This window comes from Rhinolophus sinicus, linkage group LG03, assembly GCF_036562045.2.
Source record: "Rhinolophus sinicus isolate RSC01 linkage group LG03, ASM3656204v1, whole genome shotgun sequence".
Lineage (NCBI taxonomy): Eukaryota > Metazoa > Chordata > Mammalia > Chiroptera > Rhinolophidae > Rhinolophus > Rhinolophus sinicus.
Genome location: NC_133753.1, coordinates 54,648,225 through 54,666,242, shown reverse-complemented (window position 1 = coordinate 54,666,242; position 18,018 = coordinate 54,648,225). Strand labels below are relative to the sequence as shown.

The 18,018-nt window shown below is 35.1% G+C and overlaps 1 protein-coding gene across 1 annotated transcript in view; it reads right to left on the bottom strand.

Annotated features, from left to right (window-relative positions):
* The window catches only part of WDR72 (WD repeat domain 72), a 120,743-nt gene that overhangs the window by 33,389 nt on the left and 69,336 nt on the right, over positions 1-18,018 (bottom strand). The window contains exon 14 of the mRNA XM_074327727.1: positions 6,780-6,982. Within this exon, the coding sequence (XP_074183828.1) occupies positions 6,780-6,982 (203 nt within the window). The remainder of the gene's footprint in view (positions 1-6,779; positions 6,983-18,018) is intronic.

Below are 18,018 nucleotides of genomic sequence, written 5' to 3'. Positions count from 1 at the left end.
ATTGCTGAAAACTGCTAGAAAACTCTTCAAAACCAGCAAGGTCTGCTTTAGAGAAATCTTGGACAATACCGAGGACATTACTGGTTGTCAACATCTGTGGGTGTTGCTATGGGTGCTGTTACAAAGAACCCTGCCATCTATACAAAAAGGTACACACACAGAGAAGATGGGAGGGACACAGAAGATAAATTGATAAGGAAATCAAAAAGAAGAATAATTGCATTGGCAATATACAATAGGCACACGGTTCTGAGTCCATGTTTAACACTAATTCTTTTCTATTGAAGCTGGAGAATCCAAACACAACTGAACTGTAATTGTGACTAAACATGAACCAGGGGGTGGAAATAATATCCTAAAACTCCGCACTTGTACCATTTATCACAAGTCTTCATTTGAAACTCAAAGTGAATTACATTTAAAATAATATTTAAACTTCCACTTATAAACCCTTGATAGTCGTTTATAAATCTGCAGAAGAGAAAAGAACAGGTTACTATGAACAAGAAACCAATATTGATTTTTCCGCGGTGCAGTAAGGCATCTCCATTCTATTTGGCTGCTGTCAAAGCCACTCTTTAACAGCTGGAGTCAAATTGCACTATTTACAGCAAGAGCCCTTGTCAAGTGGACCATAAGTATCCTAACAATACACTATTCAAATGGCACTTTGCCACACAAATTGCTGACTTGATGAATAACCTATGTCAATGACTAAGGCCAATGTAAAAGTTTCATTTTTATGAGAGGTTTTACATTCACACATTAAGTAAGCTTTCTTTGAAGAACTATTAGGCTATATATTTCAGGCCTTTGGACGCTGAAAATAATTAAAATCTGTTTAAATACATCAAGGGAACTTGACAACATTAATATGGATCTGGTGTTAACGACATTTGTCACGCGAGTTAGAACAGTGTCCTTCTGTCCCTGGCACTCCCCACCGGCACGTGCAGCACAATGCAGGACTTCCACCAGCCACGCACCGTGAAATATGAGCATTCTTCCTTTGTGCTTCTGGTTTGCATGGCCAACGAATGTATAGATACAAGCAAGGCTTTGAAGTCTTGTGAGGAAATCCAAAGTTGCTTCTGTGTGTGAGGGGACAGCTGGAGTCATTTAATGGTGCATTTCCTACTTTTCAGAGTTACTCTGAGACCTCCTAAATTAGTTTTGAAACAAAGATATGATATGCTTTTCATAGTTTTCCTCAACATTGAGGTAACTTTTTACCAAAAAAAGTTTAAACTCATACCACAAAGTGAGAAAAAGGACATTCTTCTTAAAGCAGCTATAAAAATAAAGTCTTAAGTATTATGGAAAATTTTAATTAACTTTATAATAGTTAATATATATATTATATACATATAAAATATATGTATGTATGTATATAATATACATATATACTTTTTTATAAAATATAAAATATACATACATATATAATACTTATGAGAAGTGGTTCTACTGTCAAAAATTTGCATCACTTCACATGTGTTCAAAAAGCAAATTGCCTTGTATATATCTCCACTATTGAATTAATATATTTCTCTATTCTATCTTACTAGGAAGAGTGTTTTATCATTTAGGCAATATAGTTTTAAGTTGGGATTTACAAAATCTAAACACTTAAAACAAAAACGTTATTCCAATGTTTACAGAGAGAAATTCCTATATTTTCATGAAGGACTTGCATGTCTAATAATAAAAATCTATTTTTCTTTTAAAATTATAAAAAATCAATGCAAAATATTTTCTATATTAGAAAAAAACAGTTATGTGCTGTTTATTTCATTAAAACGAGCATATCAAACATTCACTACTGATCAAGAAAGTGAAAATTTTCATTCTGTCTTGAAGATTTATCCCTACATAATACAATTGTTTTCAAATAAATATTGTGTGTTCTTTCCTATAGTGATTCAGTTTTGACAATAAAAATATAGATAGTTCAATAAAAATGGAGATAATTTGCAACAATGTAATATTGCAGCAATGCATTATTATTTCATATTTATACATGTAAATTTGCAGGTGACATTTTGAAATCTTACCATTTAGAAACTAGTCTGGTTTTATTTTGGTTAACTTTTTGTGTCAAAAAATATGAAAGGACTAACGTTTCATGCTAATGAAGTAATAAGTAGTAGTGTGGTCCAGTTTTCTACTGGTGCACCACTAGGTAGCAGGATAAAGCTCTAATAAGATTTTTCAGCAAATGGCACCAAATAGACAAACCCTAAGGTCAACTAAAGGTTAAAAAATTACAAGCATGTTTCTAGAAAGCTCAACTGGAATATATAAAAGTAAATGCATCCTTTATTTATAATCCATTTTATATGTTTAGATAAAGATGCACATGTAAGTGAATTAATTAAAGAAAATTCCATTAAAAAATCTTACTTGGATTAGGAGCTATAATGTGCACATTTGTTTTCTACAAAGGGCAGATTTACAAACATAAGATTTTCATGAATTCTGTTAGGGAATAGACTTGATACAAGGTCTTTTGGATTACATTCCACATAGTGCTGAAGAAGTTGGGATATGTTTTATTAAAAATTCAGATATCTAGGGAGAGGGGAGGTGTTGGCTCTTTTGCTAGTTCTTCCTAGTACCTTATGATCTCCAAGTCCAGAGAGGACTATGTCAATCAGAAATTGGCAAACTATGGTCAGTGAGCACCAAACCTGGTCCACTGCCTGTTTTTGTAAATAAAGTTTTACTGGAACACAACCATACTTGTTTAAGAACTGTCTGTGGTGGCTTCCATGTTCCAACAGCACTGCTGAATAATTACAACAGTCAAAATCTGGCCTGCAATGCCTAAAATATTTACATAAATATTTCCTTTACAAAAAAGTTTACTTATCCCTGGTCTAGTTCAACATTGCACAATATAAATAAAACGCAAACCACATATGCAATATTAAACTGCATAGTAGCCATATTTAAAAAAATATGAAAGATGCAGGTAAAGCTGATTTTAATAATACACTGGGGTGCCCAAAAAACGTACATTTTAAGAGACGTTATCTATGTATTACTTTTCGAAGTTGAATTGAATTACATAGCAATGTGTAGTATATAACATTCACTCAAAGGATGGCGTTAATCAAATGAATGTTAGCGTCTATTCATTGTATTACAATTTTAATACATTTTTTTTCCCTTTCTTAAAATGTGCGTACATCCTTTTGGCACCCTTTGTATTTTTCTTAACCCTATATATTCAAAATATCATTTTAACATGCAGTGCTAGCCAAATTTCAACTGCTCAATAGCCATACGTGGTTAATGGCTACCATGTTAAATAGTGCAGCTATAAATAAGCATCTAGGGGGAGCTGTTTTATAGAAAATCAGTTTTAAAAAGACATTCCCATGACACTACAATGGGTCTAAATTGTGGCAGTTAAATAATCCGGTTTATCCTTTTAATCATTTTACAGACAAGAAATGCAGGAAAATAATTTAAAACCAACCAGCCAACAGACAAAATAGGTTTTCTCTCCTTAAAATGAAATGAAGCTACAAAGACCTCGGCCACATAAAAATGATTTTAATAAGGTTGTTTATTTCCAACTTTGAAGCTAATTTCCTCCCACTGCAATTTAAACAGTTTCTATCTTGTTTTATCCACAGTAGAATCTGAGAAAAGCAGTTTCCCATCACTAATATAATATTGTATTCCTTTAAATCCTTTAAAATCCTGGTCCTCTCCTACCCCCAAAGATTTTTCTTTGTCTAGCTGCACAAATTCAACTCCTCTAGCAGTTCAAATTGAACTTGTTTTTTTTTTAAGTTTTATTGTATTTGTTGTTCTCTTTAAAACCTTTTCCCAAATCCATATGCACTCTTCAAATGCAAGAAGAAAATGTGAATAGAGTATTCTAATAAACTGTAAATACTGCCAAACAGAAAGAGCTCACAACACAGATCATATATGCTTTCTTCCATTTAAATTGTTCACACTGCCATTCAAAACTTTTTCACTGTGTCTCATAAAATCCACAACAAGAAAATCCTGAAACAGAGTAATCTCAGTGCTGAATTTCACAAGCTTATTTTCCTACCTCTAAAATGAGTATGATTTAGGTCCTCTACTTGAAAACTGTTTTTTTTTCCTGGTGAAAACTCACGAAGTATGGTACAATATTAACGATAAGAGAATGGAGAATTCCTAAGTACTTTTGAAATCTCATGCTTACCAAATTTATAAATAAAAGATTAGGATAAAACGAGCTCAATGGCTTAACTCTGAGGATGAAATGAAGATATACAGGGCATAATTGGAGAAGATATAATTAAGAGACACACAAATATGAAAGCTTGCTGTCACTAGTTAACAGTAAGCTCAATAATATTAGAAGTACAGCATATGGAAATAAAGGAGGTGATAGTCCTGTCTAATTCGGTTCTCTGGCTCTGTAGAGGCTGAAAGTTGGAAACTGTAGTCCTCTAAGGCAACCGGCAGCAGCTAAGAAATACAGTGGGTATCAGCCTAAGATTAGGCAACCGAGACCCTAGCATTTTACTGTTTCCTGAAGTCAGGAAAGAAACAAAATTATATAAAGAAAATGAAATCTATTTATATCATTAATCACTGTCTAAAGGATAGCTCTAAGATCCTCTAAAGAAACTGAAAGAAATAGGAATCAGTTTACCTTCTGGAAATTAAAGTAGTAAAATAGGCACTTGAATGAGATTTGCTCCTGCAGACTCTAGACATTGGACATGCACGAGTCAAGAGACATCTCCAAGTTCTCATGAACTATGCTAGCATATAATCCCCACTAGAAGACGCACACTCCATTATGAATAGAGAGTGACGAAGCCACATTATGATGGGAATGCTTGGCAGTCAGCTGGGCTCACTCACTGGGCTTTATTTATCCCAACCTTACAATACGTAAGTGTGGTTCAATTTCCTGCCGTAGGAGACTAAGATCTTAGACTTTCATCTTCAGTTGTGAATGTCACAATTTTATCATATTGATATAATTGTCCTTATACGACATGACATATTTTAAGTTAAGAACATGAAAAACAGTCTTGGGAAACCTAAAAACAAGTTGATGAAACTAGAAAAGAAAAAAACAACAACACAAAAACATAGCTGTAGTCTAATCACTGGTTTCAACATCCGAAGGAGGAAAGTATAAACAAAAGTAGGTGGACTACATAGAGCATCAAAAAGAGAAATCCAAAATGTAGGAAGTTTTTAATGTATATCAGCCTTGAACAAGGCAGACAGAGCCCTAATGGGCTGAAAGGGGTGACTGCCTTAGGCCCTTGGAGCTCAGTGAATGAACACCCCATGACTCCATGCCCATCTAGGACCCCGTTAGATAATTCCACCTCCCTCCTCTCCCACACTCCCTGTAGCTTTGCTATAGCAAGAATGTGCTGAGTTACGAACAGAATTGCAGTTATATTTATCATTGTAAATTAAATGATGATCATTCTAGTTTATGTATTCATTTCTTGGGTGTTTGGTTAGTGTGACTCAGTTCTCAAAAGGTTAACAAACCCTGGCCTGGCTGATAAAATCTAAATCAAGTCTCTAACACTAAAAAGCTGAAGGTAACATGCTGGTGCCTCCACCTAGCCCTGCAACTTTGAGGCATAGCTTGAGTAGCTATCTTTCTTGAAGATGACACATCTTTTTGCCTCTAACTATATATGTACATGAGATGAAATGAAGTTTTATTTAAAGTCTTTATTAATGGCATTGTAACAGTCTTTGTATTATTAAAATTATGGAAAATGTTAATAATATGTAAGTTAAAATAAGCTACAATTTGACTTAGAAATACCATTTCTGGAAATATATCCTATTAAATAAGACTGAATATGAAAAATGCTTTAGGTCCAGAGATGTGTTATTCAGAAAAGTGAAACATAAAACACAATCCAAATATTAAGCCATAAAAATAATTCATATCAGTAAATGGTATATATACAGTATATACAATATGATGCAGCCATTAAAAAGAAATATGAAAATGTTTACATGAAAAAATACTACAGTAAATATATGCATCTGAATGACATAATTATGACAAAGTGAGGAGATAACATGGAGGTGTGGATGACAAAAAGATGGAAGAGTCCCTTAAAGAAATCAAATTAAATTACTATATCACATTTAGAACTGAAAAATAAAAAAGCTCATCGAAATTTGTGTGAAGCTTGTTGACTTGGTTTATGAAAATAAATGCAAACTCCTTCATTGTGTATTAACTGAGGCTTGGAAGCCTAAAAAGCTGGTGAGCCTAGAGTTACTTGCAGAATGTATCTAAAGAATTGTCCATATGATGATCCAGTTTTTCTGATACATTTTGGGTTTATTTGTAACTTGCATTATAAAAAGAAGTCAAATACTCTCAACTGAAAAAGAAAAAAAAAAAAAAAAAAAATGGATCCAGACTACAGAATACAGGCTTTTTGTTTTTTGTTTTTTTCTCTTCTCCATGGAAAACCATCAAGAATTGAAGAGTTAATATAAATTTTTTTAAAAAAGAGTTAATATAGCATTGGCTCAGTTTTGAGAAGCTAGAACCTATTTTGTCAGAAAGAATGCTATGCCAAGAATAATCAGCACTCAGAAAGTTACCCTGATTTACCTAAGATCACTTGGTAGATGTGTCTGGTAGACCAATCACACCTGAGTTCTCGTTTTTGTGCTGATAATTGATTGTCACATATTTATGAAGGCGTATAACTTCTTAGTTAGGGCTGATAATGTTGTTTGTAAGCAGCAGCTGGATTTGAACTTACCTTACATGAAGCCTCCACTTGCAGACCGGGGCAAGGTATTGGCCCAAACTGGTAGGAGATGGAGGATCTCTGTTCTACACTTTTGTGCTTATGTGTCTCTGAGGCAACTGAAAATACAGATTCAGGCTTTAGAAACTGTGAATCATCACAACAATTAAGAATAATTCTTGCTCTCTCTCCCGTTTCGTGTCTTTCCAAAGTGCCTGGAAAATAAGATTAGAAATAAAAATTGATACAAAATATTTACCCCAAAGAATGAAAAGAACAAAACACTTTTAACAGAAAAATCACAATTCTTTATCACGCCTTACTATCTTCTTGCAAACAAACAACAGCCTGCGAGCTTTCTCTAAATTATTCAAATTATGATCTTACAAAGGCTGAAATCATGGACTCCAAAAGCTCATCTCTCTTTGTGCTTTTTCATCCACTGAAGTCACCAGGGCATTCAAAAGTCTTTAACAGAGAAATCTCTTACTTATTATACAGTATGCAAGTGATCAATAACCAAAAACTGTGGAATATTTTAGTGCTGTCCCCTAGCGTTCCAAATCACAAACAACAGAGAATTCACAGTGTTTTGCTTGGGTTCCCAGGCTTAAAAGGTTTCTATTGGCAATATATAACTTAAGTGATAGGGCAAGTAAGAACACAGGTGATTTGTATGACTATCTTCTTCACCCAAGGGCTCTCACAGATTCATGAATGCAGGCCATTTTAGGGTGTTGTTGTTGTTATTGTTGGAATTGTAGTTGATAAAACCTTTGGCCTTTATTTCTTATGTTATTAGAAGGGGAAAAAAGTTCCTTTGCCCTCTTCTCTGCCATTCTTGCAGTTTCAGAATTTCAAAGTGTCGGCAAGTTCAACATAAAGTTAAAAGGAACAAGTATAAAACAGAGCAAAAGTATCAGAAAACAATTCACAAAGAGTTAGTGTTTTTATGAAAACACTACCAATGCCATATGCCCAGTGCGAACTCAGTAAATATGAACTAATCATGACCGTTTTCTCATATGAGTTGTGAGTTCATTTGCATTATTCATACCATATTAAATATATAACCTATATCCTACTAAGTAAAGAAGCTAAGAAAAATTAACTTGACATACAACCTAAATACAGATTTTTATTTCATATTGTTCTTTGCCTACTAATGAGAAAGAAGTAGTTGTACTACTTGCTAAGAAGGACAAAGATTATTCTTCCTGATAGTATTAAGGAAATACCAATTTAAAGTAATTTTAGTAAGAAAACAGAAATAATGATTCGACACCACTGTGTCTTTAGACAGGCAGATATTAATTAGGTTAGTACAAAAGTAATTGCGGTTTAAAAGCTTAAAAATAATTGCAAAACCTGCAATTACTTTTGCACCAACCTAATAGATAGATTTGAAGATTATGACTATCCAGTCCTCATTTCTCCTCCTCTCTTCTCTCATTCCTTTACAGCAACTAAACTACCATGCGTTGGTGTGTTGGATTTGGAGAATCAGTAACAAATACTATGCTAAAATATTGGGAAAAACGTTAGTCTCTAGTCTCTTAATAATGATCTATTTTCATTACAACATTCCTACATGTATAAATTAACATCTTTAATGTATAAAACATAATGAACATTATTTCGCTAAGCTGTCCGTTTCCATCAAGACTGATATGTCTTCAACAAAGGAAGTTGGCATCAACATGAAAGAAATCCTTCCTCTCAAGGATGACAATAAGAAGAGTTTCTCAAACCAAAGATAACAGTTATTGCTACTTGAAAATGACCACATTCCAGAATGTGTAACTGAGACTTCTGATAAAACTCATTGCCTTTATAAAGAATCTTTCTTTGAATATGATATCACCATAGATATTTTCTAATCACAGGTTTTCTGTGGCTCTTTAAACTATGATATTTTTAAACGTTTTGAGAATTCTTGGGAAATAACGCGTTATACTTTAACACATATGATATATGTCTTATATATTTTATATATTCATATATATTATTCTATAACCAATGTCTTATACAAACATACCTAGTTCTGGTATTTCTTATATTTTTCAGTGATGAAAATAGTTTACCTACAGTCTTGGGCAGTTGTGATCCATTTTCATTCATGCACAGATAACTAATCAGCTTAGCACCTGTTATGTGCCACTCACTATGCAGGATGCTGGCAACACACAGTAAACAAGAACAGTCAAACCTGGTCCCCCTGGAGCTTACTTAGAATGTAATGCTAGTGCAGAGGCAAGAAACATCAGAAAACTAATTTGCTATAATACTTAAAGTAACACATAAGCTATTTCCACAGCAAACTAAAAATCTCCCATTCCAACAAAATATTGGACACATGGCTTTGTAAACAATAGTTTCCATCATGATTAATTATAACACACTTGAAAAATAGATTATTTTGTTTCAAAGAACTGGTTAAAGCAAAAATGTAACATAAGGACTGGTTACAGTAAGTCAATTTCTTTAAAATTTACCATAGACAAGTAAATTACATATTGAAAATAATAAGTTGATTTTCTAGTAAGTTCAAGACAACAGCTTTTGAAAGCCCTTAGTCAAAAACCTGTGAGTGGATAGATAGGGATTCCCATGTATGTCAGTTATTAATTTATTATCTCTTAGTTCCAAATCCACCCTCACTGCTTGCTATGGAAAAATGGAAATGGGCTTGTAACATATTTTTCTTTTATTAGCTGGTGTAATGGTAACCTTTAGGGATAAAAGGTGCTGGAAAGACCTAGTAGAAGAAAGGGTTTTTTCTCCTTAGTTCTGATATGTTCTATTGCAGCAATGTGGTTGGCTCCCCGCCCCCCACCCCCAGCTCCTGCAGCAATGACAGCCAGTAGCACCTAGCAGACCACAGCTTCCCCTGGGAGATTCTTTGGATGCTTTCATAACAGAGTGCCCCCAGGGAGACATTTTGCTGTGCACAGCCTTCCCCAGTACCCTAAAGGGCACATTTCTGGCAAGTTCTACCACACCATACCCCCCACCACAGCAGCTCATCCACCATGCAGGGACTATAGCTGTGACCTCCCCAGCAAGCTGAGAATCTTAGTTCTGGGGAGAAGCTCTTCCTCAGGCAGCCTGTCTCAGCTCCAGGAGAGCCGTTGCTCCTTAATTTGCTATTCCTGTATTGTTTAGTTCTCATTCACCAATCCCTGATATTCAAATTCATTGTGATAGTAATTGTTTATGTTAAATTTTCTCTGTTCAAATTACTGGCCATTTTTCTTTCCTCTTTAGACCCTGATCAGTACAGCATAATATTTCACTTGCAATGCAGAACGTTCCTTTAAATATGGCCCTAAAGTTATGGAATTTACATAACTTCAGGGATATTATTAAATAGTTGCAAGAGTCAACAGCACAAACAGTAAACTAGGAGGAGGACATGACCCCAAGGAGGTCCAAGGGGGGGCGCTTTACAACTGTAATAAAACTGTCTTTGGACAGTTAGTCCCAAGAGACAGAACAGTCACTGCTTCCTGATAGTAAAGAAATGTCAGAAACCGAAGGTTTACAAAATTGCTTAATCTAACTTCAAATTTCAGGAGACTTTTTGCTTTCCAATGTGAATACAATGATGATTAGACCTTTTTTTATTTATTTTTTCCTTTTGTACTGTGCTACATCAAGTTAACTCACACTCTTCATTTGGAGCAATCTGAACATGGTAAGTAAAGACGTAGAGACATGTCTGAGTTAAATATTATTGAAAGTGACAGTTCCATTTCCTCCCTCAAAGTAAACGTTTTGCAAAAAACACCACAAAATCTATCACAAGGAAACTCTTCATTGTATAAGATACTTTCCTGTGAATAGCATGCATTTTTCTGTTAGTTTTCTATATGAGTTTTGATATAATTTGTTTTATCCTAAACTATTAGCTCTTGCAAATCAGTCTGTTGCTAAAAGACAGCTGTATTTTTAAATGCATTGGGAGTGTCAATATTTATAGGGTACCTACAGTGCTTTTGTTTTTAAATAGGAAAAATAATCACTTTGTAATGTGCCTGTTATGAAATCTGACTTTGAAATATCACGTTATCCTAAAGCAGGACTCGTACCACGATGGATGCTGCCTTCAACTGTGCTAGAAGAGCAAGGCAGATGGTAAAGAGAACACTCTTAGGTGATAAAATATGACTTACGGTGTCATAGATTTGAATATCGGCATGAAAAAAGGGAAGAAAAAGTAGCAATAGTTTATACTTTGATTCTCTTCCAAATAGCCAGAAGTTGGTTCCTTAATTTTATTTCCATTGTAATTTGCCCATATATTTAATATTTGCTGTCTTCTATCTAAACATCTTTTCAAAATCAATAAAATTATCATAGCATACTCTCAGTTAACACATAGCTTTAAAGTACATATTTGAGAGTCCTCGCCAGACAAATTCCATCCCACAACTTAACAACTAGGTCTCCTAAGTGTGTAGAAAAAGTAATTGCTACTATCCCAAAAGGGACAGAAGTGGTTAAAAAAAGAAATCATAGTCACTTGATAAATCCATCTCCAAAGGATTAGGAGTAAATTAAGGTTCAAAAACAATACCCAAATGGATTAATATTTTATCACTTTGCATGAAAACACTTTATTAACTTAAAAATAATACACGAATATATTTGAGACAGTAATTAACTTACTATAACTCATGGCACTTTTCCTCAGAAGAACACTAGAAATTGCATTACTACAGAAACATAAAATCTTCCTACCCTCCTAAAATCACATATATTGTAAACCAACAAATTTTAAACAATTTGTTTCACAAAAATAAGACATTTTCAATTAAGTATTCTACTTATTCTGAGATTGTGAAAAAAAAATCAGTGTGGTAAATAATTCCTAATATGTGATTAGTAATGAATAGAAATTGTCCTTACGCGAACAAACTTAACAGCAAGAACATTACAGAGTTAGGTCTTTTTTCTACATCAGGCAGGCGTTTTTTTAACTAAATTCACCATGATATTGGCAATGATTAAGAAGACAGTTATATTTCAAAATGACTCTAAAACAAAATAGTCTAAAAAAAAAGGCCTTACTAACAAATTTAGTAGTCAAATTCCTAACATCAGGTTTCAATAAAACAGCTGACTGGAAGCTGTAATCAAATTCCATGTATCAAGGAGTCTGACCATTGGGTCTGTCGTAAGATTTATCATTTACCTCCAGTTACACATGAAGTTCATTGCCTGGCTCACAGAAGTGTATGGAGATCTACCTGGTGCCCCATTTCTAACAAAACCATTTCACAGTTACTGCATCTTACTCCAGAAAATGTATAACTGAGGGGGTTGCTGACCAGGGACAGGAGATCCTGAAGGAATCAAACTTAGCCAACTGTTAAATAATGGAAGGGTGGGGAAAAGGAATGAATCTGAAAATATTAAATTAGGCATAAAGGCACGTGCCTTCATTCCTGAATACATCTGATTATAATAAATTCAGCTGTAAAATAGATTGTCGAGGATGTGGCTCATTTTGCTCTATATAAAGGTCCTAATATGACAGCAAACTCAGGATTGGCTTCACATCAACCGTCTATACCTTAAGGGTATATAGAACATATTTTTACAAAGTCCCTGACCACTGTGACCTTAACCCCAGCTCTGCCACTGCCTCCAGCACATTCAGAGCGACAGTGGAATTTATCAGCTGGGCCACACTCAACCCTCCCGTCTAAAGAATAAAGGGGTGGAGGTGGGGTGAAAGGAAAATAAAGGATTAAAATACATAGAGGCGTAAAGTGCTGAGATATATAAGGAATACAAATAACACGCTAATTTTAAATTAGGGTTTTCCTGATAAGGCATTTACTTATTACATACTCTTTCTTCTTAAACATGTGCTAACATGATGGAATCTATTATGACTAAATTTTAATTTTTAACATCCCTAAAACGGAATACAATTTACAACCAATTTAATAGGTGAATGTTTATGGAAAAGTGTTTTTGTACTATGATGTAAAGAATATATTTTAATTAAGCTTATAATTACCTCTTATATACAGAACATTAAAATTGTACCGATTCTAAGTATTGAAAATGTCATTCACTCTGTATTGTTTGGGTTTTTTATACGAGGTATGCTTATTTTTAAATTTTAAACATTTCAAAAATGGAATGTTTTTCTTCTGATGCTCTTGGTTGAAGGTTAGGTTTCTTAGGGGATACAATATCCTTGAAAAGATCTGACTCTATCTTTATTCACTCTGGTATCAATTAATTTGATTAGGTAAATATCTTGCTGAGTCGATCAGGAATTTTGCCTGGAAAGAGGAAGATAATCGAAAAAGGAAAAATTGGGGTACAGTCTCCTTAATAAGATGTTGGATGAGAGGTGAAGTCATATGGAAAGTCACCTTTTTTGCAGGGACTTCAGGGGACATGGTAGAGGTGGAAGGACAAAAACATTTTAACTGCAATCAGTTTCCCCTTGGGACATCACAGTGGTTTCCCTTAGGAAAAGAATGGGTGATGAAAGCTCCAGCAGGTATGTCAAGGTTCTGTTTTGAAAGCACCAACTCTTGGTGTACCCTCACTACAGTTCCGGCTTCCCCGTGGCACTCGGAAAATTTCACATATTTCTGCACCCAATGACCCAAGAGGCTTCTCCCATCTCTTCACTCCACTCCATGGACTCACTTACCCATGGGAGCTCCAGAAACTATCCTACCTGAGCACCAATATAATAGCAGGATCTAAAAATAACCCCCAATGACCCTCATCTTTATGTGACTCCTTCCCCTGTGAATATGATAGGATAACACTTTAGTGATTATTTTATGGCAAGAAGGGACAATGCAGATATGATTAAGGTTTCTAATCCTTAAAATAGGGAGATCTTTCAGGTGGACCAGGCCTAATTAAGTGAGCCCTTTTAAAAGGAGAGTTTTCTCCAACTGATGGAGAATGGAAAGTCAGAGAGATTCAAAGCATAAGGAGGCAAAGTTCCTGGCTTTGAAGATGAAAGAGGCCACCTACAAGGATGAGAGTGCCCTCTAGGAGCTAAGAGTGACAGCTGGCGGGCAGTCGGCAAGAACTTCAGACCTTCAACCATAAAGATGAAATTCTGCCAAGGGCCTTCGAAAGCCTGGAAGTGAATTCTTCTCCAGAGCTTCCAGTTAAGAGCCAGGTTGGCTGACCCCTTGATTTTGGCCTGTGAGACCCTAATTGAGGTCTCCCCGGACTTCTGACTTACAGAATTGTGAGGTAATAAGTGGGCATTGTTTTACGCTGCGAAACCTGTGGTAATTTTTCACACAGCAATAGGAAACTAATACAATCAGGACTTGTGGCAGTACTTTTGCTCTGGACCACAGATTCAGAACTCAAGTCTTTTATTGTTCTCTCACTATTTTATAAAGTCCTGCTTCTCAAAAACAAACAAACAAAATTAAACACATAAATGCATAAAATCATACAAATAAATACAAAGCTTGTTTAAACAGTTCATACTTTTTTATAACCCCTTCTCCTACTCTCATTTTCTGAGTAGTAGGAACCATGAAGATATTCACTAAATAGCTGGTGATTGAACAATCATATACTATATTTAAAAATGCCTTTTAAAACACACAAGTATTTCAGAAGGATTACAAATAAAATACACATATTTTTTTCTCTTCCTTCTATCATCATCATCAAAATTGCCATTGGCGACCACTGAGTACTTTTAAGTGCAAAGTATTTTGCTTAGTACTTCACATTTAATTCTTAAAACAATGTAGCAAGGTACAAAGAAATTGAGGGTCAGAAAGAATACGTTTCAGAGTATTTGTGTATGCTGTGGTTGGGAGGGTGGTTAGGGAAGGTGTTTTAATAACAAAGCTAGGACAGGGTGGTAGGGGGTAATATGACAGCAAACTCAGGATTGCCCTGCAGTGCAGTTACATTTCCACCTTGCGCCATGGGGAGTGGCATATTCAGGGTTGAGTTTAAAGTAGCTAATGTTTGGCAATATGGAAAAGAGAACTGAAGAAAGGGTTTAACTAGCAAGGTAAACAGGAAATTTTTCAATAGTTCATGTAAAAGTTGATGAAGGTCCCAATCCATCTGGCCCTATAGCATTTTCATTTTAAGTGTTTTTGATATCTGTGAACTATGTTATAGAATTCCATGTTTTACTAGAGGCTTACAAGAAATGTAGCACATAGTTTATCTTTCAATTGATCCAAGTTTATCACTAAATATTGTTGAGTGTTGGGGCTAAGAAACAGTAATGGCCTTTGGAATTACAGACGGGAACTTTCATAGACTGACTATACTGGTTCCAGGGTCTTTGGTGGGTTCTTAACCCTAGAGAACCATTGCCTTTTTCTTCTTCTTTAGCCATTTCTAGTTCCTCTCACCACCATCACCGTAGTTCAGCATCAAATTCAACATCCTCTAGGTGGTTCGTATGTAGTTGCATATACCTTATGTTATGAGAGGAGCCTTGTAGAATAGATAGATTTTCTGGCATCAGACTTGGTCCTACCTAATTTGAAATTAGAAAATGACCTGCTCTCCCTTCATACTGTGGCCTTTGTAAAGTAAAAATTCTAGTGTGGGTGGCTGCTTATCCTATCCCACAGTATGTCACACCTCACCTCTCAGGATGTGGTTAAGAAACCTGTGTTGACTTCTGGGTTTGTACCCAAAAGAATTGAAAACAGGGTCATAAAGAGATATTTGTATGTCTATGTACATAGCAGCATCATTCACAGTAGTCAAGACAACCCAAGAGTCAGTCAATCAATAGATGAATGAATGAAGTAAATGGTATATACATACAATGGAATATTGTTCAGCCTTAAGAAGGAATTTCTGACACATGCTACAATACAGATGAACCTTGAGGACATTATGCTAAGTGAAATAAGTCAAACACAAAAGGATGAATACTGTATGACTTAACTTATATGAGGTACCTAGAGTAGTCAAATTAATAGAGACAGAAAGTAGAATGGTGGGTGCAAGGGACTGGGGGAAGGGAGAAATGGAGACTTGTTTAATGGGTACAGAGTTTCATTTTGGGAAGCTGAAAAAGCTCCAGAGATGGATGGTGGTGATGGTTGCCCAACAATGTGAATGTACTTAATGCCACTGAAGTATGCACTTAAAAAGTTTAAATGGTAAATGTGATGTTATATTTTACACAATCACACACACACACACACACACACACACACACACACACACACCCCATCTGTATTGATAGGATAGCCCAAGAAAAACACAAATAAAAAGTACACTGAGAATAAATGCAGGGAATAATAGAGAGAGAGCATGCAGAAGTAAAACAACCTGAGAAAGAGTGGCTACTGACCATCTGGAGAAGACAGTATCATGTAAGACTGGAGAGAGACAACATTGATGACAGTAATTTCAGACAAGTCAAGTACCTGTAACCCAGAGAATGACAACTGAACTTGGCAGTGAAGTAACCTTAAGAAGTACAGTTCCATTGGAGTAGTGTAAGCAGAACAGCCAGATTACAGTGTGTTAAATAAACGGGAGGCAAGAAAACAAAGATATAGAGCATACTGTAGACAGTTTTTGTAGAAAACTATCCATTACTCTGGGGAGAATGACAGAGAGAGGTAATAGAAGCCCACAATTTCATGTCAAAAACATTTAGACTGTTAGGGTTTTAGAATTCAGGACTTTTCAGATTTTGTAGATATGAAATAGTGCACATATAACAACTATAGCAGGGCCTGGGATAGCAGACAGTAATCACACATGTCATATATCTGCAGCAAAAGAAAAAAAAAAAAGAAATATTCACACATAGTAGACTAAATAACCTCATGTGAATTAAGGTTTGGTTTTGTTGCTTTACCACAAATTACTTTTTTAACCCCTTGTTTTCAGAGCTTTTTAGATTTTAAATTGTGGTAAAAAACAAACAAACAAATAAAACAAACAAAAACAAAAAAATGAAAAAACAGAAACCAAAACGAAAACCTGTATTCAAAATAATTGACAGCTAGGAGGCCAGAGCTAATAAAAGAGATATTCTCTGATGAGTTGGTAGGATGTTCAGTCTTGTAGAGCACAGGATATGTGGTCATGAATTTGACTTCTCCTTACATATATGCAGGTTAAGGTGAGTCATCTAATTCTCGACTCCTCCTCTTGCTGCTTGTTTTATCTGTGTCATCTATGATTAGATTGTAATGTACTAAAGATTCTTTTAAATCAAACAAAAGGAAAACTTCTTTTTATAAAATCATTGATGAGGGATAGCTTTGCTAACAGACCAGTCTTGGGAACACAATCATAGTTGTTAAGAAATGAAGACAAGAATACATAGTTTTTAACTGACAGACATAAAATAGGGAACATGCAACAATGAGATTTTCAAATTAGCCTTCTAGTTGACGTTTCTGGAAGTAAGAAAAAAGTGTGATAACTAATGAAAGTTAACCTCCAGTGTAAACCATGGATTAAAGGTAAATTGTCAAATCTTCGTATTCTAGTTCTTTTCCTAGAATCTCAACCCATAAAAGTTCTCAATTTTGATCTGTCAGGATAAAGTACAATCCACCTCATAAATTTACGAAAACAATTTAGGATTTGCTCAAATAATGAACTAACTATAAAACGACATCCTGTGTTCCTCAGTGGAGCTTCTGGTACCCTAATGCCTTCCAAGTAGTTGAAGCAAGCCCCTTGTCTTCTCAGCACATGGGCCGAGAGTGGAATGAAATCTGCTTGCACTTGACTGTGAATAGGACTAGGGAAAATATTGGGCCAATTCATGCCCGGGACTTTTTGACAAGGCTGAGATTACCATGTTTCCCCGAAAATAAGACCAATCTTATTTAATTTTTGCTCTGAAAGATGCATTAGGGCTTATGTTCAAGGGATGTCATCCTGAAAAATCATGCTAGGGCTTATTTTCCAGTTAGGTCTTATTTTGGGGGAAACACGGTAGCAACCAACATTTTTCGCAGCACGCAAGATACAATCTGACAACATTCCCAAAGTCAAATTCTCTGCTCACCATTCTTTGACCTTTGGATTTGTTTTCACCTGATTCATCCCTAGAACACAAAGGTCCTTTCCCATCAAATCCTAACAAGTCAGTTAATGGTACAAGTTGGATATTATTGATATACTCAGATGAATCAAGGGCATCCAATATCCTTTATCGCTCAGCCAAATCAGAGACTCTACTTTCCCAGAGAATAACAATCATTACAGTCCACTGAGTCTTGCTTTTCCAATC